This window comes from Heterodontus francisci, chromosome 18, assembly GCF_036365525.1.
Source record: "Heterodontus francisci isolate sHetFra1 chromosome 18, sHetFra1.hap1, whole genome shotgun sequence".
NCBI classification, from domain to species: domain Eukaryota; kingdom Metazoa; phylum Chordata; class Chondrichthyes; order Heterodontiformes; family Heterodontidae; genus Heterodontus; species Heterodontus francisci.
The window spans coordinates 55,003,566-55,031,155 of NC_090388.1; the positions used below are offsets into that span (position 1 = coordinate 55,003,566).

The window sequence follows — 27,590 nt, forward strand, 5'->3', positions numbered from 1 at the left end:
AAGATTCAATTGTCGCTTTTAAAAGGAAATTGAATCAGTACCTGAAGAGAGAAAATTTGCAGGGCTACAGGAAAAGAGTAGGAGAGTAGGACTAGCTGTGCTGCTGTTGCAGAGAGCCAGCATGAACACAATGGTCCAAATGGCCTCCATCTGTACTTTAACCATTCTATGATTCCTTAATTATTTTGCAAGGATAACACTCTGTCCTCCCAGTACCAAAAAGATAAATTTCACCTTATCCAACCAGACCTGCCCCAGTGAATCCACATCAAATATTTCCTTTAGGACCCAGTGAGATATTAACAGCAGAACTACACCTCTTTACCCGTAAGATGCCCATAAATGTATCTCGGCCTTCTGCATCACACTCAACTCAAATCAGTATACTCCACAGAAAGCCAAAAGTAAGCCAGCTAATGAGAATTAAGTCACTAAATAATAAAGGAAGTATGAAGGGAAGTGCAGACACAACAGGATAAATTTTCATTTTTGACCAACTGAGCATGAAACACCACCTTGGGAGAACACTGGAAGGAAAATCCAGAAGGGAGGATCCCATGCTTTCACAGAAGGCAGAAAATTAATCCCAGTAGTAGGAAATTCAGACAGCTTCTGTTAGAGGTGTACGATCTTCCCTGCCAAGATTTTCTTTCTGCACTGTAGCCAGGTGGTGTTCAATGTCCAGGTAGTAAAACCAAAAATCTATTCCAACAGCTTTTTTTTTATTCGTTCATGGGATGTGAGCATCGCTGGCTAGGCCAGCATTTATTGCCCATCCCTAATTGCCCTTGAACCGAGTGGCTTGCTAGGCCACTTCAGAGAGCATTTAAGAGTCAACCACATTGCTGTGGGTCTGGAATCACATACAGGCCAGACCAGGTAAGGATGGCAGATTTCGTTCCCTAAAAGACATTAGTGAACCAGATGGGTTCCACATGCAGTAAAAATTCAGGGATATCAGTTTAAACTGTACCCCAAATATACCTCACCCAACATATTCCATAGATTAGAATCCTACCCGAGTGACAAGTGCAGGACAGGCAATAGCCAGTATTCTCTACACTTCTTCGGTCCTGGCCCTAAATGCAGCCATTGTGGACATCAGTACAAGATGCCACAAAGACCATAACAAGCCTCTGTCTTCACAATTGGCACAACTTTCACTTAGCAAGAAACAAGCATTTGTAGGGCATATGGCACTCATTACAAGTAATGTTTGACATCCACCCTAGGTCGAAAAACTACTAAGTTGTAAGAACTCCTTTTCCTGCAGAAGTACATGTGCATCCCACATAGGGAGGAATAGATTGATCTGAGAGGAAAGATGGGAGCATATCATCACCTAGTCCAATCATCACAATAATTGTGACTAAGTTCAGCAACAACCTCAGAGAAGGTGCATCTCTACCTGCACGCTCCCACCCACTGTTACATCAACAAACACACTGATTCAATCATCGCCTAATAAATGCCCTAATGTATATAATCCCAGTGTGAATTAAGTTCTGATTTTTTTTAATTTCAGTGTATCAGGTTTTGGAATATAAAATGCAAACCCAATGCCACATCCAACATATTTACTTCTGGATAGACTGGACACTAATAAATAATCATAAGCAGCATATGATAAACAGGTTTCAGTATAAAATATAAAATCTCCTTCAGAGAGAATAGTGGATAGAATGAAAAGTTGATAACATATACATGTTATGCACAAATAGGAAAATCAAACATTGCATTTGCTAATAGGTAGGTTGCAGTTCACACCCTGGTGAAACTTTAATCTGCTTTAACAACTTAGTAAACAGATAAAAATCATAGAAAAATTAAATTCTATGGCAAATGTGCATCTTCAGATAGAGAAAATACTAAAATTTAGACGGGCAATGTGTCAAAGTAGAAAGAAACAAAACTATCCACAATCCCACATCACAATAAGCAAAAATGCAATACCAGAAAATTAAAAGTGTAGAGATCGATAGATGCATAGATAGTTAAAGGGAAAAAGGTGGGTAAGTCAAAGATAGAAGTGAGTCCAAACAAATAAGGAAATAGCAAAACAGACAAAATGGCAGGTAAATAGAGAGACAGATAAAAGTTTGTGGAACCTAATGGAGTTGGAAAATGATTTCTTGCTTACAAATGAAGTGTAAATAATAAAACAGCGCTCATCTCCATCCATTTCTTACCCTCCTGCCAGCCTCATTGTTCTGTAGGTTCATCAGTGTCCTAGCATGATCCTCTGAGCCTTTTGGGTAATTTTTCTCTCTCTCCCTAGCATCCACAAATTCCTTTGCAAACCTGTAGCCATATTCTGCGTTGTCCCCACAGCCTCCCCACAGCCAGTCCCGGGGAAGGTCTTTGGGTCTGGCAGCACGACTGCACCCACAGGTTGACAGTTCCCCTTCACGGCATGCACGACTTATTGCATTCACAACGCCAGCTGCTGAGATAGAATATGTGAAGGCAGTCTCCCGGCTCCCTGAAATAGGACAAAACAAGGTATGGTCAATATAGGCATAGTAGTAGTATTTATAGATATAATTATGTACAGTAACTACATTCCCATATCAGATTCCCTGGTTTCAAACAGAAGATAAAATGGTGTGGCAGTTATACATTAATATTTGTCTTATCTCTGTACATGTTATATGTTTCGTTTGAGTCATGTTGTTAATATTTTTCCTGCTTCTCTCTTAAAATCAATTAGCTATGTTGGTATACAGTCCCATGGACGTCAGCAGTTGTCCAATATCTTACAGAAGTGCATTTTTATTTACGTGTGATTCTAGACACTGGGGACCTGATTTTAACTCTGTAAGTGGATGGGTTTTGAATGAGTTAAAATGGGGCCCTGAATATCAAAAGGGCGTTGATGATCATATCTGACTTGTACAAATGCAAACTTTCCAGAAGGAGTAACTGGATAATGATCAGGACTGAGATTCAAATATGTTCTCTTCTAGGTATACAGAAGTCAATTGCAGTATCTCATTACTGTCCTGGCTCAGACCCAGCTAATTCAGCACAAAGGATCAATCATAATTCAATATCATTGAAGGAGCCATTTACATTCCTTTCAGGTTTTCAGTAAATGCACAGATATCAGAATTTACACATACTAGTAGTTGCTCATGGATAGTCCAGAGTGTCATTTCTGATGTTTTTCATGGTTCCACTATAGCCTAAATATGACAGCAGTTGTCTGTAATATGGCAAATTCACCGAGTCAATAAACAAGGTAAAAATACTGATACCGAAAGAGACCAGGCCTCACAGACATAATAATTGTATACCATTATATAATATTTGCATGAGATGCAAAAAAGTTGCTTGCATTTTAAGTAAATCTCCACTCTTGGCATTAGAAAACATATATTTTGGCATCTCACATGCTATATTTGTTTAAGATATAAGCACTTGATTATTTTTTTCTTTCTCCAAGACCTTCTTTTACTTTCTTAGTTGTTTTCAAAGTTATAACAGATACCCCTTGCCCTCAAGCTGGATCTATAGCTCTTGCTACCCATATTGCTAACCCTGGCTGCACTGGTATTTCTCACAGTTGAGTCTGTTCAGGTGCACATAAAAGATCTCATATGCCTTATTTGAAGACGAGCAGGATGTTTTCCTTGTGGCCTAGCCAACTATTATCCTTCGATCATTGCCTCCAGGATAACTGTCAATGGGGTCTTGCTGCCATGTTTGCATCCAATAGTGGCTACATTTCAGAAATGTATTGGCTGTGAAGCACTTTGGGACTCCTGCTATATAGATGCAAGTTTTCATTTTATTGTTAAGTCTGGTTGATTCAAGTAGAGAATTCTGATAAATGATCAATTCCCTAAAACAGAATTAATTATAGTACTAAAAAGATAAACAATAATAAAGAAGAGATGATATAAGGGAATAATAATAGAGATTGGGGATTATGAGTATTTAGGAAATTTAATGCTTTTGAGGGTCAGTTCTAAAAACGTCAAACAAAAGTAATCGATTAACAATAAGGTTTAATGGGCAGTCACTTGGTTAATGACATTCACAAAATGGGGAAGTGTCCATTACTGAAGATTTTAAATAAATCAAAATATAGTCCTTTAATGATTACTGAATCAAATACGATGCTAAACTGCTGTTAGTAAGGAGGAAATATTAAACGGGGAAATATTTCGCATAGTGGTTAAAATGCTTGAACAATCGGTATTACATAGCTCCATCAAATAGAACAGCCACAATACTGACAAAATGGATCGGGGGATTTTTATTCTTATATTTTAAGGGTGGGGTGAGAGGAAGATTGAGTTATCGTTTGATCTGATACGCAACTTTTGTATATTTAAAAATGTTTAAACTTAACCGCAATCCTCAAGTTCGCAAAACATTCCGATTGAAACTGGAACTGAAATTATGTAATGTGCAGTCAGATTTTCTGATCATTTAATTCACAAACCCCAGGAACGAGAAGGGAGGGAAGACAGGCTGTTATTAAACTCAAGAGTGTTCGCTCCATAAACAATAATGCAACAGTTCGATGAGACGGTCATTCAATGCTGACATTTAAGGAGCTGGGCTGCTAATCCGATCAGAGTGAGTTAGTTCAGAATTCCCCGTCATTGAGTTGTAAGAAGTCTCTTTGTTTCAAACTATAAACTGATATGAACCAGGATGGACCAGAGTAACCCCCAGAGATCAGAAATAAAAACAGCAGCGATCGCCACTGTTCCCTGGCAAAACCTGTAAATCGATACTTGGGCAAAACGGACGGAGTTCGAGCTTAAGTTGCTTAAAGGCACATTTTACTCACTTCTACTTCATTGCGACAATTGAAACTCAAACTGCGAATAAAATTGCGATCCTTCAATGTCATTTAAACATCATATTAAGCCGTAATCCCAATATTTTAAGTAACTGAATTGTAAAAGAGAAAATTTTATGTAAACGCGCGCTTGCGTCACGCGTTATATTTTTTTTTAGAAATGTCAATTTTATTTGGTGAAACGTCGGGTGTATTGAAGTTTCCGTCATTGTCGTTCATCTGTATAATAGAAACTAAATCCAGATACTATTTTTGGAAGGTGTTTTCAATGGTACTTTCTAGTTCTATTCGTGTAAATTACTGAGGTAGTTAAACAAACTTCTCAAAAATGACGGACGTTATTTACCAGCCTCAAGCCCACAGAGTAGTGAACAAAGTACAGGTGCACAGATTTGGCTTTCCTCCATCTATGGCCAAAAGATTCAGTAAAAGGAGCGAGAAGAATGTCAAACGGACATGGATAATGCACCGTCACACGTCACTTTTTAATGGATGAGTTTTCCTGACAAGGCGAACATCTGAAAAAGCACATTATATAAACAAAAGCAACTAACCTTTCCAATATTCCTCTCCCCGCCACCCCATCCTATCCCGTAACAAAAAGAGAGCAAAACGATCTGAAGAATGGGAAAACTGCTGGAACTCCGGCCAAGTTGCCCAATTCATCTGCTCTGCATATGGAGTTCAGCTCCATTCTCTCCCTGCCGTCTGACTCTGACACCTCCATTTATTGTACCGTGCGTCGGAAACATCAATCTAGTCCCGGATTTCTCGAGTCCCTGTCACTGGATAATAGAATTTCAAAAAGGCAGGGACAATGCATCGAGGCGACACCTTCTTATAAACTCTAAGAACTAATGACTCGCGGGATCGCAATTTCCAGAGAAAAGGGTTCGCCTGAACTTTTGTTGAAAGGGGACGAACAAAACGGATCTCACACTTGCGTGCTAAACTTTTGTTTCATTGAAGCGATGTTTTTGTTATGTAGCAAAGCGGAAAGTCTCACCTATCTGCATTACCCTCCCAAACACAGAGGTGTTATCCACGGTACTGCAGTTCCACCGCCGCTGTCTGAACTGGTATTGGCATTCCTTAATACCCGTCTTTGCCCCCTCTCCAATATAAACCATATGATCCTGGTACAACTGGCACAGTTTCCGCTGGCCTTGCGACAAGCCGTTCAATTGGCTGCAGAGAGGTTGGGCGCCTATAATATACATCTCAGGTCGTTGCATAGGGTTCATAGCCAATGACCTAAAGCGGGTTAAAAAAAAATACAGGAAATTAGGGAATTTAGAGGAATGTCAATTTGTTTTGATTTCCTTGAACGTTGTTGTATTCACCAAAACGACTATTTGTTAGCCCTGCTTTTTTTTTCAACAGTTATTAGCGGAATACAAAAGCAGAATACAGCGGATACTGGAAATCTGAAATAAAAACAGAAAATGCTGGAAATACTCAGCAGGTCTGGCCGTATCTGTGGAGAGAGAAACAGAACTGATGAAAGATCATTGACCAGAAAGATTAACTCTGTTTCTCTAACAACTTATATTTATATAGCACCTTTAACATAATAAAACGTCCTAAGCTGAATCACAGGAGTATTATAGAGCAAGATATAAGGGGCCACAAAAGGAGATATTAGATCATATGACCAAAAGTTCAGTCAAAGAGGTAGGTTTTAAGGAGAGTCTTAAAAGGAGGAAAGTGAGATGGAGAGGCAGAGAATGTAGGGAGGGTATTCCAGAGCTTGGGGCCTAACTGAAGGTGCAGCCCCCAATGGTGGAGCAATTAAAAGCAGGGATGCACAAAAGACCAGAATTACAGGAGCATAGATTTCTCAGAGGGTTGAGGGCTGGAAGAGATTACAGAGATAAAGAGGGATGAAGCCATGGAGGGATTTGAAAACAAGGATGAGAATTTCAAAATCAAGACATTGCTTGACCGAGAGCCAATGTAGGTCGGCGAGCACAGGGGTGATAGGGGAACGGGACTTGGTGTGAGTTAAAACACAGACAGCACAGTTCTGGATGACCTGAAGTTTATGGAGAATAGAATGTGGGAGACCAGCCAGGAATGGGTTGGAATAGTCAAGCCTAGAGGTAGTGAAGGTATAAATGAGGGTTTCAGTAGCAGATAAGCGGAGACAGTGGTGAAGTTGAACGGAGGTGGAAATAGGTGGTCTTAGTGATGGCACGAATATGAGGGCGGAAGTTCATTTAGGGTCAAATGTAACACCAAGGTTGTGAACAGACTGGCTTAATCTCAGACTGTTGCCAAGGAGAGGGATTGAGTAGGTAGCTAGGGAATGGAGTTTGGAGCAGGGATTGCTGCCTGACCTGCCAAGTATTTCCAGCATTTTCTGTTTTTATATTAGTGCAATGGAGTTAGCTCTGCAACATTAATCTCCATTAATTGCCTGGAACAGTGTTTCTTGGAATATTTCATTCATCAAGTGCATTTTATTTTCAAGAAGCCATTAGTCCAACGTCATGGATTATATATCCTACCCTTTAAATGCACCTTTCTGAAAGACTGAAACATACCGTACCACTAAACTAGCAACATAACAATTATAAGCTATATGATGAGACGTTTTCATTGAAAAAGTATATATATATTTAAACTTGTATAATTATTTCGTGAGAGACTGGATGTATACCTGTACTTGTCGGTCTGTGTGTGAGGGAGAATACACATGTTTTAAAAATATTAGGAGTCACATATCTCAGACATCAATGTGCATTAAATTGATATTTCAACACAACCAGACTATTATATAGCCTAAGTATACACAACAGAAATGAAAAACTATAGCTATTATACAGTCTCTTTAAGTTTGATTACCATTTTCAATTCCGAACCATTGTTCAATCGTGCATTCGCCAACAGACCTCTATCATTACAACTGAGTCACATATTCAACAATACTTAGCAATGGTGTGTACTGCTGTGAGTACTTTTTTATATATTGACTTAAACATCCATCCTCGAATTTAAGTAGGCTTCGTCGCCAAACCCCGACAGCGAAGTTTCTTTCCGAATCTAGAGTGGGTCTCCCTAACTTGACAGTAAGTTAAAGTGCAAAACGTTTAGCCACTTACCACCAAGAGTTTGCCTGAACCAAGGCCTGGGAACAGCTGGAGAGCAAAGCGGCAGCCAACAGAACGTGAAGCCCAGTCATGGTGAGCCTGGCTGGGGTGAAACCTGCATGGAGCGCTCCCTGCGCCAACAAACGCACTGCCACAGTGCTCTGTAAATAAAAGGCAAAAGCAAATCAGCACAGTTCTCCGACCAGTCCTCGACACGCCAGATTATTTGAGATTCTATTTTTATTATTCCTGTTGAACTATCGAGTTATGGTCCTTGTTTTACGATTCCAAGCTGAAGTATCCTAGCGATTCTCTTATTAAAGACAAGAGTTTTTATGAGGGTCCATCTCCTCTCTGCGATTGGTCAGAGACTATCACACTAAAATGGGGAAAGCTTTTTTTTTAAAAAAACTTAGCGTCTGAAAGTAGGTTTACACATTAAAGCAAAAAGAAACTTGTCGAAAGGGACGTCTCCTCCATCACATTCGTTTTTCCGTCAGAAACCTGGAGAGGTCTCTATTTGACAACAAAATAAAGGAATATAACTATGTTCAGGTCTGGGGAGGAGGGGGAGGGCGAGGATCCAGCAACAGCAGCCAACACCACCACAGCACTCCTTCCGAGCAGGTCTCGACCACCAGTGTTAACCAAACACCAAATGGATACAGATTGTGGGCTGTACAAACACGATATCCTGGGGTTGGAGGATGATACACCAGCATACCACAGCTAGTCCAAGAAAAGCGCCTTCCCATCTGCTGAACCGTTCAACAAGCTGAATAGAAATTTGGCGGCAATAAACTTTTTGGACGTCTAACGAGTTGTTTAATACCTGAATGATTTAAGGCGTAAATATAAAAGATCTGGCAGATGGGTGATATTTTTACAACTTCTGAAAACAATATTTATAGTACATTATGCATAGGGTTATTAGCATCATAACCAACAGATCACCAAATCTTAGACACAAGCTTTATATCTGAGACTGCAGTTACAACATCTGTATTTCATTAAACAATGCACTAATATAAACAAGGAAAAGACATTGCTGAAAAGACTTTTGGGGGGTTTAGAGTGGGGGAGGGTGGTGGTGAGGTGGGGTTAGATGGTTGCTTTCCAAGGAACTGAACAGCGGACTTGGCGAACTTGAATTTACTGTTGTTACTGGGAAAGGAGTTATATTCACGTGTCTGAGAGGGAAGTGCTTAAATGATCAAAGTGCAGACGCAGGTTCTTCTCAATAGCCATTGTATTATGATGCAGCGACACTCCGGAAATAGCCTGGCGTCATGACCTACCCCCAAAAAGTAACAGCGCTCACATCCCCCTTCAAAAAGATCCTTGCATATATTCATTGTCTTTCTCCCCTCCTGTAAGTTGGAGCAAGCAAGCAAGCAAAAAAATTAATCCAATAATATAATTCTAACCTGGGATATAGATAAAAGGGTTTCTCGCATGCTCCGATTTTTCATGATAGCCGGAGAGAAAGGATACTGAAGCGCAGACAAAACTTCATTGCTGGGAATATACAGACAAGACTACTGTTTCCGGTAGTATGTGTTCTCTTTTTGCAAATTCCAAACGTAATACAAGAGTGCCATTTCTGGTAAACTTGGCGAATGATAACTGGACACCAATGATACAGCAACTACCAGTATCGTGCCAATACCGATTTCTGAAGGCTTCATTTACAAGATGCCTAACCGGAACGTGATGTGGGAAACTGAGACAATATTCAGCAGCTCTCACTAACCCCAGTTTGCTAGGTCTCTCACCTGCAGGCTACACGTATAATCATCAAGAGCCACGCCGTCCAGACCTCCACCTGGATAGCAGATGTTTGACCTCTCAGCCAAAAATAGTACGAACGCCAGCCTTTCAGTGGCCCAGAAAGAAAAAAAACGCGATCCAATTCCTCAAACAGATTCTTTCAGTGTTCACATTTAACATTAGCAGGAGCAGACGTCATGTGGATTGCTTAGAATATTATGTCAATCTGGTTTAATTAAGTAAAAACTTAACATTTAACTAGTGCCTCTTACAAAGAACACATTATTGTCGCGCAGCGCACGATGCAGAAGTGTTACTTGGGATCAAAATAAGAGAATAAAATCCAGACTATAACATGATCTATTGGCGTCATTACCATTTAGATCCACCCTGCCCAAGTTCACAATCTAACCAGATAATTAATTTTAAAATCCCCCAATTGAATTGCAATCGCCAAATTCAAACGTTTATAAATGAAAACTACATTGATTTCCTTCATTAGCTTTTTACAATAATTTAGTCTTTCCTGTAATATCGAGGGTGCCATTCGTATTTTCTACGCTCTCGAACAATTAGATATAAATATGTTCTAGATAATTTCATTATGTCATTCATTCCAGTGCAGTGTCAGTACCTCACTTGAAAACATTCACATACAACACACAAAATATAATTGTATACAACATACTTGTAAAGTTAGAACCAATCACTGTATTATCTCCTGCAGATGCGCTAAATTAGAATTATTTCCATATTGATATCCCGATGGAGAGTTTATATTTCTGCCCTTCGCAATACGATATGTACAGGCATGTAAACAGAAAATAGCCTGGTTCACATGCTGTAGAATAGCACACAGTGCCTCCCTCAGGAATCTATTATAATGAATTGAAGCAGAATAACGATGAATGCTTATATGTCTCCTTAACTTTCCCCATCCCGCTATTAACTGAAGTTATAGTGAAATCTGCCCATGATAACTCTTAAATGCACACTCAATCTATTTATTAAGAATCATGTTAGAGCATCTGTACCCGCGTTGTTACAGATGGTTCTCGAAACGGATTTTATCATTAAGATTTAAATGCACCTCAAATATCTTTGAGGTGATTTAGGCAACTAAGCTGAAGATGGGTAAATATTACAATCTGCCACCAGTAAGCATCTTTATTCGCACAATCTATCGGTATATTAATAGATTTGGCTGATGGAAGCTCGATCGTAATCAGGATATACACTAACTACATATTAGGTCTGGCAGCAATTCTTGTGCTGTAACAATGTCAAACTTGCTACTAATACCACGAGGTGGCGCCTTGTTAATCAAATTTCAAATTTTCCCTCTGTGTCGCCGAACGGAAGAGTGGGAATTCAAAGAAATCGGAATGAGCAACTAGTCTTACAAAATGCCTTATCATTGAATTGGACAGTGGCTGACAACAAACACCACGTTGTAGGTTAATGAGAAGTTTGTTGTAGTTTCCCCAAATCCACGGTCATATTCCCTACAATTCCATGTTTCAATCTCTCCAATCAGGTTTCCAGCCTGGCCACAGTACTGAAACTGAGTCTTTGTGACTTGAGACCTAATAAACGATTAATTCTCATCTTTCTGGACCTGTCTGCAGCTTTGGACAGAATTGACCACACCATCCTCCTCCAATGTCCAGCTAGGTGCAACTGCCCCAACTTAGTTCCATTCTTAGCTAATGGTAGCCAGAGAATCACCTGCAATGGCTCCTCTTCCCACTCTTGCTCTGTTACCGCCAGAGTTCCCAAGGATCTATTCTTGGCCCCCTTCCATTTTTCATCTATAAGCTGCCCCTTAAAAACAGCTGAGCAAGACTGTTTGTAAACTTGGTGTTGTGTTTGATTGAACACATATCTGCACCATCACCAAGATTATCTACTTCCACCTCCATAATACCGTTTGAATCCGATCCTTCCTCAATCCACCTGCTGCTGAAACCCTCATCCATGCTTCTGTTACTTCTAGACTTGAATATTCCAATACTATCCTGGTCAGTCTCCCATCTTCCACCCTATATAAGCCTGTGCTCATCCAAAACTCTGGTGCCCATATCTTAACTTGCTCCAACTCATTCACCCACCACTCCTGCGCTTGCTGCACTGGCTTCCCACCTGACAACATTTCAATTTTTAAATCCTCATTCTTGTTTTCAAATCCCTCCATGGCCTCGCCCCTCACTATCTGTGTAGCCTCCTCCAACCTTATAAGCCTTAGAGATATCTGCACTCCTCTAATTCCAGCCTTTTACACATCCTCGATATTAATCTCTCCACCATTGGCGGCCGTGCTTTCGCTGTTTTGGCCCTAAGTTCTAGAATTCCATCCTTAAGCCTCTCTGTCTCTCCTCTTTTAAGATGCTCCTTAAAACCTACCTCTTTGATCAAGGTTTTGGTTATCCTTCCTGATTTCTCCTTCTGTGGCTCTGTGTCAAAACATGTTAATAGTGTTATTCATATCGCTCTTGTTCAGTACCTTAGGATGTTGTACTACATTAGATAATGCGTTATATACATGTATGTTGTTGGTGAATGTGATATCTTGTCCATTTCTCAATTTTTCAACTGATCTTCATTTTATTCTACAACATTTGTTTTATAGCATTTTTATATTATTTGTACTGTTTGTTATATTAAAATCTACTCAAAAGTTACCATTTTAAATAAGCATTTTATGACTCTCTGTAACTCTCCCTCTGCGATTGACTACACCTCAGTGACATCATTCATGGACATGAGGTCAGTTTCGTATGTATGCTAATTGTCTCCCATCTATCTCTCCATCACCTCACAACCCCTAGGAGCACCTCTGTGCTGTCAGATTTCCTGTTTAACATCAAGTCATCAAGGGATAGGCCATTTGGGCCCTCGAGCCTGCTCTGCCATTCAATAAGATCATGGTTGATCTGGTTTTGGCCTTAACTCCATTTTCCTGCCTGCCCCCCAATAACACACCAATGAGACACAACTTCCGCCAACTGAACATCTGATGTCTGAATCCATAGGGATACTTTCCCATGCAAGGGGAGGTGGGTTTGCATGCATTTGGGAGTTAATTCCCCTGAAATTGATGTTGGCTTGGAATCCCAAAATCATCCAGCCCTCTTTAAGCTTCTCCCAGATTTTGAGACCTGCGGGGAACCTCCTTGGTACGGACAGGAAACCAATTAAGGCAATTAAGAGCTTCTTTAATCCTGCATTCTGACTTTTCCTGCCAGTGCACAGGATCCATGTTGTTTCTACATCTCACTAGCTTGAAAGAGGCAAGTACACAGAGGGAAGTCATTGTTGTCTGACACTGACCTGATAGCAACAGTATAAAGCCTGAAAAATCAGCAGGTCTGTGGTTAGCCACAGTGAAAGGCTAGAACTTGAAAGACATAGACTTGCAGGGCTATGGGGACGGAGTTGGGGAGTGGGACTCACTGAATTGCTCTGTGGAAGCTGGCATGGACTTGATGGGCCAAATGACCTTCTTCTGTGGCATAAATGACTATCACTCAATGATTAGTCCTTTCAACCTGAATTCACTGATTTCTTTGGGAATGGCAACTGTGTCCAGTAACTTTCAAGTGCCTTGGAGTTCACGGAGCTCAGTATCAACTTCTTGCCTATCAGATTTCCCTGCAACATGGCAGCTACCTGTTCTGCAGTAGCTTGGACCTCGGAGGAGGAGGTACAGCATATCCAAGCCCAGTAGCCACAGCAACAGGGGTAGCAACTCCAGCTGCCTTCTTCACAGCCACATGCAGCTCCATGGGACAGAACGGATGGACACATAGCAGCACCTCGAAGGAAGTGATACCCTCAACACAGGGTGTATAGGCCAAGAGCCAGCTTCCTCAACTTCTCTGAACAACAGTGCCTCAGAAGGCTCAGGCTCGAGGCAGGTCTTTGCAGGGAATTGCAGCCTTTTGGAAGCAGACCTCCGCCCAAGAGGAGCAGGTGGCCACGTTTTACCCATGGCTGTTAAGGTGACCATAGCCCTCGATTTCTTCGTGTCTGGCTCCTTCCAGGGATCAGCTGGTGACATCTGCAAGATTTCACAATCTGCATCCCACAACTGCACCAATCAGGTCATTGATGCCTTGTTTGCCAAGGCCTCCAACTATATTCACTTTGACAGGGGTTAGATGAATCAAAGCTGTTGGCTTTGCATCACTTGCAGAATTTCCACAGGTCCAGGGGTGATTGCCACATGAGTGCAATCAATCAATGCGCCATCAGAATAGCCAGTACTCTTCATTAATCAGAAGGGCTTCCACTCTCTTAATGTGCAGCTGGTCTGTGACTACCACAAGGACATCATGTAAGTCTGTGCCAGGTTTTCAGGGAGTTGCCATGACTCTTTCATCCTTCAGCAGTCCCAGGTGCCGCAGATGTTCTCTCCACCAAACATTGTCAGCGGTTGGCTCCTTAAAGCCAAGCAATACCCACTCAAGACCTTGCTGCTGACTTCAGTGAGGAACCCTACCACAGAGGCACAGGAGAGGTCATCACCACCAGGGTGGCAATAGAACAAGCCACTGACTTGGTCAAAATGAGGTTCCTCTGCCTTGGGATATCTGGAAGTGCCCTTCAAAATGCTCCAGCAAGGGTCTCCAGGATTGTTGCAGTCTGCTGTGCCCCTCACAACATGGCATTGCAGAGGGGAGTGGGGCAAGAGGAAGTTGGAGGGTACCTGGCATCTTTTGAGTAGGAGGACCCCGATATGCTATTGGTGCCTGCAGTCATATACCTGGCTGCCAGAGAAGCCCGCGACAGACTTATCCAGGCATACTTCACTTCAAAATTGTACTTGCAGCGTTGTAAGCTTTCCATGAAGACCCCTGTGCAAACCCCCCCCCCCCCCCCCCATTCCTCAACACACCTCAGTGAGGTGTTGAGCCACCATGGCGAGGCTCAGTTTGATGTAAACTGGCAGCCAGAGCATGCAGGCCATCGGTCTGGACCAACATGCCTCAGTGGCCTGCTGCGACTGATTCTCCATGAGGTTGATCACTCTTTCAATGGAGGTAGTCATGAGTGCAAAGGCCTGAGACATCATAGCACTTGTGCTAGAGATGGACTCCTCCAATCTCTCGCCAAGGGTGCGCTCTGCCTCTGGAAATGTTGACAGATGCACACACATTTCCTGCTGCAACTCTGCAAGTACCTTTTCGATGATGACCCTCTAGGGTCAGCATCTGTGTCCAGCTGAGCAGAGCTTGAAGTATCCCATGCCCTCCAATGGAGACTCTCCACTGCTGTCCCTGTCTCCACCACCTGCTCCTGCTCACATGTGATGTGCCCCTCACCATGTGCCACCTTATCTGTCTGAGATGCTGAACCCACTGAAGTGAGCGTATATCTGCGCTGGAGGGGGCACAGGAGTCATGTGACGGTGCAACCTCAGAGTTCTGGTCTTCCTCGGAGGACACCTCAGGCTCCTCCATCATCTTCTCCATCAGAACCTACGATGCACCTGAGGGAGATGAAAGATATGAATTAGTGCTGAAAGTAGGTGAACGAGGGTTCCAAGTCAGCTTTGTGTAAAAACGTCCGCCCATAGTTTTTTGCCCCATCATGAACTCTGCTCTCTTGCCACAGTCTCCAACCCCCTTCCCTGGTCTTTCCTTAGGCTGATCCAGGTCAGCAAAACTATGATGTACTGTTCAACTCAGAGCTGAGACTCAACTCTTGTATCCTGTCCATCACCAAAACTATCCACTTTCACCCCTTGCCACCGTCTTTGGCCTCCTTGTCTTGGGAGACAATGGGTAAGCGCCTGGAGGTGGTCAGTGGTTTGTGGAGCAGCGCCTGGAGTGGCTATAAAGGCCAATACTAGAGTGACAGACTCTTCCACAGGTGCTGCAGAAAAAATTGGTTGTCAGGGCTGTTACACAGTTGGCTCTCCCCTTGCGCTTCTGTCTTTTTTCCTGCCAACTGCTAAGTCTCTTCGACTCGCCACACTTTAGCCCCGCCTTTATGGCTGCCCGCCAGCTCTGGCGATTGCTGGCAACTGACTCCCACGACTTGTGATCAATGTTACAGGACGTCATGTTGCGTTTGCAGACGTCTTTAAAGCGGAGACATGGACGGCCGGTAGTCTGATACAAGTGACGAGCTCGCTGTACAATGTGTCATTGGGGATCCTGCCATCTTCCATGCGGCTCACATGGCCAAGCCATCTCAAGCGCCGCTGACTCAGTAGTGTGTATAAGCTGGGGATGTTGGCCGCCTCAAGGACTACTGTGTTGGAGATGCGGTCCTGCCACCTGATGCCAAGGATTCTCTGGAGGCAGCGAAGACGGAATGAATTGAGACGTCGCTCTTGGCTGACATACGTTGTCCAGGCCTCGCTGCCGTAGAGCAAGGTACTGAGGACACAGGCTTGATACACTCGGACTTTTGTGTTCCATGTCAGTGCGTCATTTTCCCACACTCTCTTGGCCAGTCTGGACACAGCAGTGGAAGCCTTTCCCATGCGCTTGTTGATTTCTGCCACCACGGCCACTTATATCAATGCTTTTATTTTCTCCAGCTTGTTTTGATGCTTCCTCGGACTATCAAAAGTCCAATCAGAAAATCACAGCAAAAAGTGGGCAGAGATCCAGCATTACTGCTGTCCTCCCAATGTCATAACAGCAAACAATTGGACCATATACGCTAATGTGTTAGCATGGTAATGTATGAAACCAGTTCAATTACAACAATTCTAATAGACAATTCAAATAGGGTGACACAGTGGCGCAGTGGTTAGCACTGCAACCTCACAGCTCGAGGGACCTGGGTTCAATTCTGGGTACTGCCTGTACAGAGTTTGCAAGTTCTCCCTGTGACTGTGGGGGGTTTTCGCCGGGTGCTCCAGTTTTTTCCCACCGCCAAAGACTTGCAGGTGATAGGTAAATTGGCTGTTGTAAATTGCTCCTAGTATAGGTAGGTGGTAGGGGAATTGAGGGAAGATGGGGATGTGGTAGGAATATGGGATTAATGTAGGATTAGTATAAATGGGTGGTTCTTGTTCGGCACACACTCGGTGGGCCGAAGGGCCTGTTTCAGTGCTGTATTATAAAATAAATAAACAACTATTAGGATAATTAACCTAATCAGAATTAAGACAGCACTAGAACAGATATACTGCATATTTGTTTCCCTGCCAAATTAACCTGATATCTTCAGTCAAAATAGTATTAATTTGGGATTTGGTTTTGGTTGGGAGACCAGCTGAAGCAGATAGTCTCATAGTTTCTTTCACAATACCTGCAGTATAATTGTAACCAATGTTAAGCCAACTTTCAGAACTTTAAAATTTGTTTAAAATTCCTCTTGCTTTAAGTTCTTAACAGCATTTGAAAAGAGCCAACAGATTATCAGTTCTTTTCTGAAGTTACAAAATTCATGTGCCTGGTTATAGTGCTTTGTGTTTTAAGCATGCATCTCCAGAGTTTAGTTCTTTCCTGACCACAGAATGATATGGAGAAAGCAGTATAACTCTGCAACCGGCTCCAGCACTGCTCTAACAGCGCTGTCACTCCTCTCAGTGATACCTGTAGCATTACTATTGATATTTATTTTTAAACTGTTTTAGCAACAGTTTCATGGTAAATGAAACATTTCAGTAGCCCATGCAATTACCCTTGGTGCCAGTGTACATTCAGTTGGCAAGAGAAGTTCTTATACCCAGCCTAAGTCCATCTGCTAAAGGCACAATATTCAGACTCTCCCAAAACAACAAATGCAAGAAGGGCACAATAAACTATTGGAATCAAGAGACTTAAAATTGCTTTTCTATCAAGTGTTATGTTGTGTATTTGCCAAATTTATATTATAATTGCATATAAAAACCTCAATTATTCAGTTTGAAAGCTGCGAAACATGTCTGACCTAACACATCTCACCCATAGCATCCAAAAACTGGATCCATACTATAACTAAAACACAGTTGTTATCCATTCACGGAGCTCTTGGTAAAATCAGTACATGTGTGTTGCTCATTGCTTGAAGCTGTTTTATAAAATTACCACCTGGCATAAGTGTACACAGGGAATTTTTCTGTCTCACAGTAAACCCCGAATAGCACCTTTTCAGTGGCATGATATTCTACTTGCTGTCAGAGTTTACAGTATTCAGTTATGCTTGCTCGGGAACAACCAACTATTAAGTGATGACATGGACTTAATCATTAACTGCATATATAATCATTGACCTATATTATAAATAGCAAAATGCAACAGCTATACTATATAGTATAGCCACTAAAATAATTATTTTCTCTCCAATTTTATCTCTATCCATTATGCAAGCCTGTTTGTAGCGCATGACATAACGCATCCATGGATTCTACCGATACTGTTCCTGAGACAAATGGAGATATGTGTGGCTCTGCCTGTATGTTCTGATGTGATTTATGCTTGATTATAATTCCATATGTCCTCTTCCTATTGAACCAAGCCAATGACTATTGGCAAATCATTTGTTCAATGCTGAGGGACAGGTTGGCAATCACAAGCTGTCCTTACCTGACATCCAAGCATGTGCACTTGCAAGCATGGGTTGGCAGACAGTAGTCAGAAGGAGGTTCCTGCTTAATTTGTCCAACATCAAACATAAGAAGAGTGCATTTTTCAAAAAATACACGAAAACTTAGCATGTTACAATTATTCAAACATAAACTTTAACCTTGTATCATCCACTGTGCTAACAAATTGAAATTTACCATACTGTTAAAATCACTTTTATGTTATTACTGACTTTGTTTATATTTACCAAACATGGTGTGGTAGTTTGAGCAGTTACTTCCATTGCAAAAAAAAATCACAGGTTTGGATTTGAGCACTACTTCTCACCATTACACAATTGGAGTTGGTAATTCTCATAAATTTTCAACTAGACCATTTGATGGTGAGGGAGTACTACGGAACTTGGGAACACAACGAACTGAATCCACCCTGTGAAATCATCCCAATGTGTTGTGAGGTTATCTGACCATTATTATTAAAGGAAATTAATTGCCTGAGAATAAAATGCAACTATGAATGGGTAAAAAGAATTAGATTTTAAAAGAAACACTAGATTTTCAGGTTCAAAGTTTCACATTCTGGTAGCATCCAGTTTTGTAAAAGAATACATTCAGAATCCATTTATCTCAATTCACCAGTTAACCAAACCAGCTGCACTGCCTAATGTGCCCCAAAAGCTGGTGGCCACTTGACACAAAGCTTTCTTCCTATTAAGTTCAGCATCTAACAAAGGTGTCGGTATACAACAGCCTGACATGTCATGACGATTAGGTTTGCAACCTTTCTGGGTTAAATTGTTGCTAAATCTATGCAGATCCTATTTCTTCAATATGTCCAACATTTTTAATCACAGCCTTCTGTCCTGTGACTGCAGCATGCTTCATCAAGTGTCCAGGTGAGGTATTCAGAAATCTGCTACATTCAACCTCACAGCATAACCTGACTATACCAAATTTTTCTCCTTGAAATTGGTTGCCTTTCTCATATTTTTAACAGGTTTCAGCCAGTCTGAAACATCAAATCTCTCACCTCTACACTCAACACCATTTTCTCCGGTTTATGTGTTGGTTTCACATTCATGATATTCAAAAGATATAGAAGATCCTCTTGCTCACCATTATATACTCCCTATTGTAGTTGGCCACTTCACCCATGAAGAGATCACATCAGGTACAAGACATTCTGCAGTAGGGTTCCTTTGTGTGCTATGGTTCCCCTCAGGGTTCAGTGCTCCTTTTAAACCCACACTTTACCTTATCATGGTATATAATTATTCCATTACAGTGCATTATTTTCTGTGCTCAATATATATTTATTATTGCAGTGGAATATCAGAATAAATACACAGTCACTTCTCTTCTTCTTTGGCCTCCTTGTCTCGAGAGACAATGGGTAAGCGCCTGGAGGTGGTCAGTGGTTTGTGGAACAGCGCCTGGAGTGGCTATAAAGGCCAATTCTAGAGTGACAGACTCTTCCACAGGCGCTGCAAATAAAATTGGTTGTCGGGCCTGTTACACAGTTGGCTCGCTCCTTGCACTTCTGTCTTTTTTCCTGCCAACTGCTAAATCTCTTTGACTCGCCACTCTTTAGCCCCACCTTTATGGCTGTCCACCAGCTCTGGCGATCACTGGCAACTGACTCCCATGACTTGTGGTCAATGTCACAGGACTTCATGTCACGTTTGCAGATGTCTTTAAAGCAGAGGCATGGATGGCCAGTGGGTCTGATACAAGTGACGAGCTCGCTGTACAATGTGTCCTTGGGGATCCTGCCATCTTCCATGCGGCTCACATGGCCAAGCCATCTCAAGTGCCGCTGGCTCAGTAGGGTGTATATGCTGGGGATGTTGGCCGCCTCGAGGACTTCTGTGTTGGAGATACGGTCCTGCCACCTGATGCCTGGGATTCTCCGGAGGCAGCGAAGATGGAATGAGTTGAGACATCGCTCTTGGCTGACATACATTGTCCAGGCCTCACTGCCGTAGAGCAAGGTACTGAGGACACAGGCTTGAAACACACGGACTTTTGTGTTCTGTGTCAATGCGGCATTTTCCCACACCCTCTTGGCCAATCTGGACACAGTAGCAGACGCCTTTCCCATGCGCTTGTTGATTTCTGCAGAGAGACAGGTTACTGGTGATAGTTGAGCCTAAGTAGGTGAACTGTTGAACCATTTCCAGAGCGTGGTCGCCAATATTGATGGATGGAGCATTTCTGATGTCCTGTCCCATGATGTTCGTTTTCTTGAGGCTGATGGTTAGGCCAAATTCATTGCAGGCAGCCGCAATCCTGTCGATGAGTCGCTGCAGACACTCTTCTGTGTGGGATATTAATGCAGCATCGTCAGCAAAGAGGAGTTTCCTGATGAGGACTTTCCATACTTTGGTCTTCACTCTAAGACGGGCAAGGTTGAACAACCTACCATCTGATCTTGTTTGGAGGAAAATTCCTTCTTCTGAAGACCTGAACGCATGTGAGAGCAGCAGTGAGAAGAAGATCCCAAACAGTGTAGGTGCGAGAACACAGCCCTGTTTCACACCACTCAGGATAGGAAAGGGGTCTGATGAGGCACTGCTATGCTGAATTGTGCCTTTCATATTCTCATGGAATGAGGTGATGATACTTAGTAGCTTTGGTGGACATCCGATCTTTTCTAGTAGTCTGAAGAGATCACATCTGCTGACGAGGTCAAAAGGCTTTGGTGAGATCAATGAAAGCAACGTAGAGGGGCATCTGTTGTTCACGGCATTTATCCTGTAGCTGGCAAAGGGAGAACAGCATGTCAATGGTGGATCTCTCTGCTCGAAAGCCGCACTGTGCCTCAGGGTAGACACGCTCAGCCTGCTTCTGGAGTCTGTTTAAAACTACTCGAGTGAAGGCTTTCCCCACTATGCTGAGCAGGGAGATTCCATGGTAGTTGTTGCAGTCATCGCGGTCACCCTTGATGATATTGGCATCGCGCATGCCCTGTGGTACTGCTCCCTCATCCCAGCACAGGCAAAGCAGTTCATGGAGTGCTGAGAGTATAGCAGGCTTGGCACCCTTGAGTATTTCAGGGATATTGCTGTCCTTTCCAGGGGCTTTTCCACTGTCTGGAGAATCAATGGCATCACTGAGTTCCGATTTTGTGGGCTGTTCGTCCAGCTCATCCATGACTGGCAGAGACTGGGCTGCATTGAGGGCGGTATCAGTGACAACATTTTCCCTGGAGTACAGTTCTAGGTAGTGCTCCACCCAGCGGTCCATTTGCTTGCGTTGGTCAGTGATCGTTTCCCCTGATTTAGACTTGAGGGGGGGGGGGCGATCTTCTTGATGGTTGGCCCAAAAGCTCTCTTAATGCCATCATACATTCCTCTGATGTATCCGGTGTCGGAGGCCAGCTGAATATGACTGCATAGGTGTTGCCAGTAGTCATTTGCACAGTGCCTGGCTGTTCTTTGTGCAGCGCTTCTGGCTACTTTAAGTGCTACGTGTGTTAACTCACTGAGGGCTTTCTCGTCGTTCAACAGTGCAATGTGCTTAGTGGATATGACAGGTTCCAGCTCTTCAAAGTGAGATTGAAACCAGTTGCATTCTGCTTCTCACTTTTGCCAAAGGTGGTCATTGCTGAGTCATAGATGGCGTCTCAGATGTGGGCTCACTTCGTCTCTGCATCCCCTGCAGGATTGTTTTGAAGGGCTTTTTCAAGTGAATTTCGAAACTTATATAACAGCTGTGGATAAGAAATTCTGTTAGTGTTGATGCGGGGGCAGCCCTTCTGCTTGGAGTGATGTAGCTTCTTTGGTTTGAGTCTAACTTTGCTGCACACCAGGGAGTGGTCGGTGTCGCAGTCCGCACCGTGGAAGCTGCGTGTGATTTGGACACTGTTTATAGAGGCTCGCCTTGTGACGAATAATACCCAAATAATATTTCTAACCCATCTAATGTGTTTCCTGAATACTCCATTTAAACAGTATTTGACTATAGTAGGAACAAATCGCAATAATTCTAATGTTGACAATTATTAAATGTCAATATAATAGGGACAATTTTATGTGTTGCGTATTATTTGTTGGTGGAGTTAACAGTTGATTTTGGTCCTAGGTCTTCATTATAATGCAGTTAGCAAGCTACCAGCACAAAACAACCTCCCCAAAGGCAATTCACTAATCTGGAGGTAGGAAATCAGGCAGGGCAGCCAGTTGTGAGAGATCTGATCCGTACTGGAGAGGGGCATTAACCCTAAAAATATAAAGTAGCACTGTAGAGCAGCTGGCAGTATGTGTGCAGAACCTACAGCAGCAAATACATGGGGCCAAATTTTGTTGTCGCAGGGCAGCTAAAGATGCAGCAATGGAAACACATCTGGGACATTAATGAACAGGGCAAGCAACTGGTTATCTCTGTAAACAATCAGATTGAAGGTTTGTGAAACAGCACAAGAACAAGGAAGGAAATGTAAATTAGCGTGGGTGAATTCAATGTCAGATCAGGTGGAGAAAGAGAAATAAAGAGAGAAAGAGAAAGGCTGGATTAAGAGAGAGAGAGAAATAGACAGTAAAGAAAAATTTAAAAGTGATATTTTTAAATTCTTCAACTACAAATAAAACCTAAAGGAATGAGACTCTACACATGTAATTGTTAACTTTCAGTGCCAGAGAGCTGGTTTGGCAGTAATTAACATTTATCACATTGTTAAAAGAAGACCACAGTGTAAGGTCCCCCCACCAAGCTGAACTGAGGGGCTGGATCCATGGGAAACCCCTCGAACTGTATCGTTAATATTTTCATTTGCTGTAAATGTAAAACTGTAATTGGCACGACAATTGTGAAATGGAAGGGTTGTGAAGAAACTCATGATAGTATTGAAGGAAACTGATCTCCCTTGCAATGTTTGTATTTTTTAGTGCTGTTTGGAAACTGTTTGGCAATGTAATTTTTACAGATTTTTATGAATAAAGTATATTTTGGAAATAAAAAAAAAGTTAAAAGGATACTTAGACTGGAATAGACAAGACTAAATCTTTTATGGTGAGGCTAGTTCATATCTGCCACACAAATACAGCAACTTCATACCATTCAATGCATTTAAACGGTAAGCTAGACAGTGAGATGCTGTTATCACGAAGCAAACAATGGAGAGACGCAACTGGGACATTAAGTTTTGGATATTTGAGTTTAAGTGCCCATCTGGTGCAGAAATAATGGTGAGAGCCACTAGCTCTAGCAATCTTAAGAAAGTTTTGTGCAAAGGAAACACATCACAGAATGTTACTGAAAAGAAACAGGTTATTTTTCCCCATCAAGTCTGTAGCGCTGTTCTCCTTCACAAATCGCCTAATCTAATCCCACTCCTGCTTGCTCTCACATAAGCCTTAAAATTTGTCTTTTTCAAGCAACTATCTAATTCTCTTTTAAAGCACATTATAGACTCTAATTTAGCAATGGTTTGTGGCACAGAATTCCACCTCATAAACAGCCGCCATATAAAGAAATTTCTTCTTGCCTTTCCTTTCTTTTTATTATGTTAAAGTTGTGCCTTCTTGTTATTGTCCCACTAACCAGTGTAAGTAATCTATCTCTACTCACATCATCATAACCCTTCATAATCTTTAAGACCTCTATCATTAATTTACTGAACTCTAGTGAAAAAAGTCCTCATTTCCCATGTCTCTCCATATCTGGTAAGAACCCAGTTGATCTTACGTATGTTGATTTTAAATATGCCCCAGGAGAGAACCAGACAACCTCACCTCAGGTGAAAAATCATGTTCCTCTTCTGTTTCTCCCAAGATGACACAACTACAAGTAACATCAATGAAACCAACACCTTACAACAGCCTCTGTCGCTCCAATGAACAAGGCGTCAGCTAACTGTCAACATGTTGAAACCCATTACCATGCTTAAGAATATACAAACCAACCTGAGAAATACACACATTGAGTGTTTCTGTTTGCTCATTACAGACATTCTTTCCCACAGAGACAAATCCCACTTAACAATGTGCAGAAATCGTAGGTTCAGGAGTCACCGTTTATATGTTTGTTTTCTCACTACTTATCCAGGCCAGGGCCACACTCACCATGCGAGTACTGACTTGTGGGGTTACCTGGAGCCAAGTAGAAAAAAATCTCAGCTCCTGATGACAGATATACCCCTCCAGATCCTGCTAATGAGCTGGGCTGGTTGATCAATCATTTAACAGTGCCCGGAAGTTTCAAATATCAGATTACCTAATCTACCACAGAGGATTGATTTGATTCTAATCTTCCATATCAGGCCACTTCAACCCCAAAGAGACCTCGCTTATCTTCCCTGAAGAAAATCAGGGTCATTGCAACAATCGAATAGCATCATAATGTAGATACTTAGTACACATCATCAGAAGGTTACAACTACATGCTAGCTCATGCATTGCAATTAAGATGTTTGTAAGCATGCACAGCAATTCTGGATGTCGACATAAATTCTAGTAATTTCTGTGTGGGGTGACGAGAGGTGGTTCCCCAATATCATGTGCTAACTGCCTGGAAACACTGGAGAAGGAGCCACAGAAATTCTACCCCAAAGGAACAATCTCCCAGCACCTGTCTCCTGCAAAATCCAGGAGTGGCATTTTCCTTGCAGGGACCTTGTGCAAGGGTTCGCTTTGGAGCCCCTACATTGATAAAGTTGAGATCACTTTATCTCAATCCTTAAACTTATCACTGGATCCAGTCAGGCCCCATGCGATTGCACAGACTGAAAGGTCCTGATGCCACCCTGGCAAAAGAATCACCTATAACCGATCACAGAACTGTCTTAAAAGTTGCATTGCCTGTCGACATTGTTGCCCAAGCAGCTCAACAGTACTTTTAGCCCAAAAGCTTGCCTTAAGTGGACTTCTAAGCTTCTATAGAAGGCATTTTATTTCTGGAGTGTTGGTGGGGGAAGAAAAATCAGCTGCTTGTTGTAAAGTCACACCAGGGATGGATAGAAGATGCTCACCAATCTTGCGGAAACAAACAGCACATTGGGGTAACATTGGGGTAACAGAGTAATTTACACAGCGAGTCAGAAATTAAACTGTTTATGGGTTAAGCTACTATTTAAAATGCAGTCAAGTACAAAATCATTTCCAAAATATTCATCAATGATGAACTTCTGAGGTTGCAAAAACATACATATTAAGAGCACTATTTGGTTATTCTTTCTTTTCAAGAGACAATGCAACTATCAGCACACTATTTATGCTACATCTATACAGCAATCAAGTCAGAGACTAGACAGTAGAGAGAACTTTGTGCACATGTGGTTATACTCCACATCATATCAAACCAAAGTAGAGAAATTAGCACAGTTATTTCCCCCAAGTTGGTAAGGCCCTGATTCTGGATTTACACCATGCTTTAGCACCGCCCAAAGCAACACTGCTAAAGTTGTAGCATGAATGAACCCTTTTTAATATGTAGTTTCACATGGCCAACATCAACCTAATTAGTTACGAGTGCCATAATTATCTCTATCAGAAAATAATTTTTTAAAATTACATATTTCTACCTTGTAGCACTTTTTAAATTACCTATAACTAATTTAAATCTTTAGAAAGTGCAGCCGATGCTATTTGTGTTCTCTAAAAGTTTATACTTTAAAGACTGGGGGGCGGGGGAGAGGGGAGTTGGTGGTGGTTCTGTGAAACCAATATGCAAAACTTCATTCCAAATAGGCAAAATGCAGTTCCAACCAGACAGTGTAAGTGGGTTAAAAACAGAAATTGCTGGAAATATTCTGCAGGTCAGGCAGAATCTGTGCGGAGAGAAACAGAGTTAACATTTCAGGTTGATGACCTTTTATCAAAACTGGAAAAAGTTAGAGATGTAACAGTTTTTAAGCATGTACAGACAGGGAAAGTGTAAATGAGGTACTGCCTGGCTGGAGACAATTCTGCAATACAAGAAACAGGGAGTATAATTAACAGTGAAACCTGAGAAAGTCATTATATTATCTATCCTGTGTACATTGACTTTTAGCGACATAATAATATCTCAACTGTTTGCTGTAATTGCCTTAGTCCTTTAGGGAAGGAAATCTGCTGTCCTTACCCGATCTGGCCTAAATGTGACTCCAGCAATGTGGCTGACTCGTAACTGCTCTCTGAAATGGCCTAGTAAGCGACACAGTTGCATCAAACGGCTACAAAAAGAATAAGCTGGACAGACCACCTGGCACTGAACTAGGCACCGGACACGAAAAAGGCATACCCAACCCAGTCAACTCTGCAAAGTCCTCCTCACTAACATCTGGGGACTTGTACCAACATTGGGAGAGTTGTCCCACACTGTAGTCAAGCAACAACCAGACAGTCATTCTCAAAGAGCCATACCTTACAGCCAACATCCTAAACTCTTCCACCATCCCTGGGTATGATCACCAGCAGGACAGACCCTCCAGAGGTGGTGGCACAGTGGTATACAGTCAGGAGAGTGAGATCCTGGGAGTCCTCCACATTGACTCTGGACTCAATGAAGTCTCATGGCATCAGGTCAAACATGGCAAAGGAAACCTCCCACTGATCTGCTGATTACCACTTACAGCCCTCCCTCAGTTGATGAACCAATACCCCTTCATGTTGAACACCATTTGGAAGAAGGCACTGGATACAGCAAAGACTATGGGCCCTGACAACATCCCGGCTGTAGTACTGAAGAGTTGTGCTGCAGAACTCGCCATGTCCCTAGCCAAGCTGTTCCAGTACAGCTACCACACTGGCATCTACCTGACAATGTGGAAAATTGCCCAGGTATGTCCTGTCCACAAAAAGTAGGACAAATCCAATCCGGCCAATTACCACCTCATCAGTCTACTCTCAGAGAGAGCAAGCCTGAGGAAAAACAGTGCTGGAGACCCACAGGTAAAAGTGGCAGCAGGAAGTCAGTGGGAGTCACAGCGAGCGAGCCTGAGGAAAAACAGTGGTGGAGACCCAGAGAGAGGGCAAGCCTCTGGGAGTCAGCAGGAATCAGAGAGAGCACTGCGAGAACAAAAACAACAAGAAAAAATCAAGGACTGACATCACAAGACAGCAGGTGACTGGTTGTTCGGAGAGCCCCGAGGCAAGAAGCACAGAGCTGAAGCAGTTCGGGAACAAAGCAGCAGAGTGGAATGAGCATGAGTGTCAGGGAGCAAGGTTAAAAAAACTAAAAGTATCATCAGCATGAGCACAGTAAGGAAAACAGTAAGTAAATTAATAATAAGTGTATTAGCACAGAGCAAGTCTCAAGGCATTAATTAAAATTAAAATGGTATTAAGTAGATTCTAACAGAGGGAAAAAAGATTTTTTTAGATCATGGATGGGCAGCTGAGACCTAATGCTTGCAATTCCTGCCCACGTGGGAACTTCAGGACAATTGATGTGTCTTGGGTGACCA

General features: G+C 42.3%; 1 protein-coding gene across 3 annotated transcripts in view; it reads right to left on the reverse strand.

Moving 5' to 3' along the window:
• wnt5b (wingless-type MMTV integration site family, member 5b) overlaps positions 1–27,590 on the reverse strand; it is a 161,089-nt gene that overhangs the window by 23,989 nt on the left and 109,510 nt on the right. For 2 of the 3 annotated variants that reach the window (XM_068050775.1, XM_068050776.1), the window contains exons 2-4: positions 7,921–8,069; positions 5,823–6,070; positions 2,190–2,482 (exon numbers count right to left, since the gene is read on the reverse strand). In XM_068050775.1, coding sequence (XP_067906876.1) covers positions 2,190–2,482; positions 5,823–6,070; positions 7,921–8,069 — 690 coding nt within the window. Of the gene's footprint in view, positions 1–2,189; positions 2,483–5,822; positions 6,071–7,920; positions 8,070–9,683; positions 9,703–27,590 lie in introns of those variants that run through there. The other variant, XM_068050777.1, reaches the window with a different exon arrangement.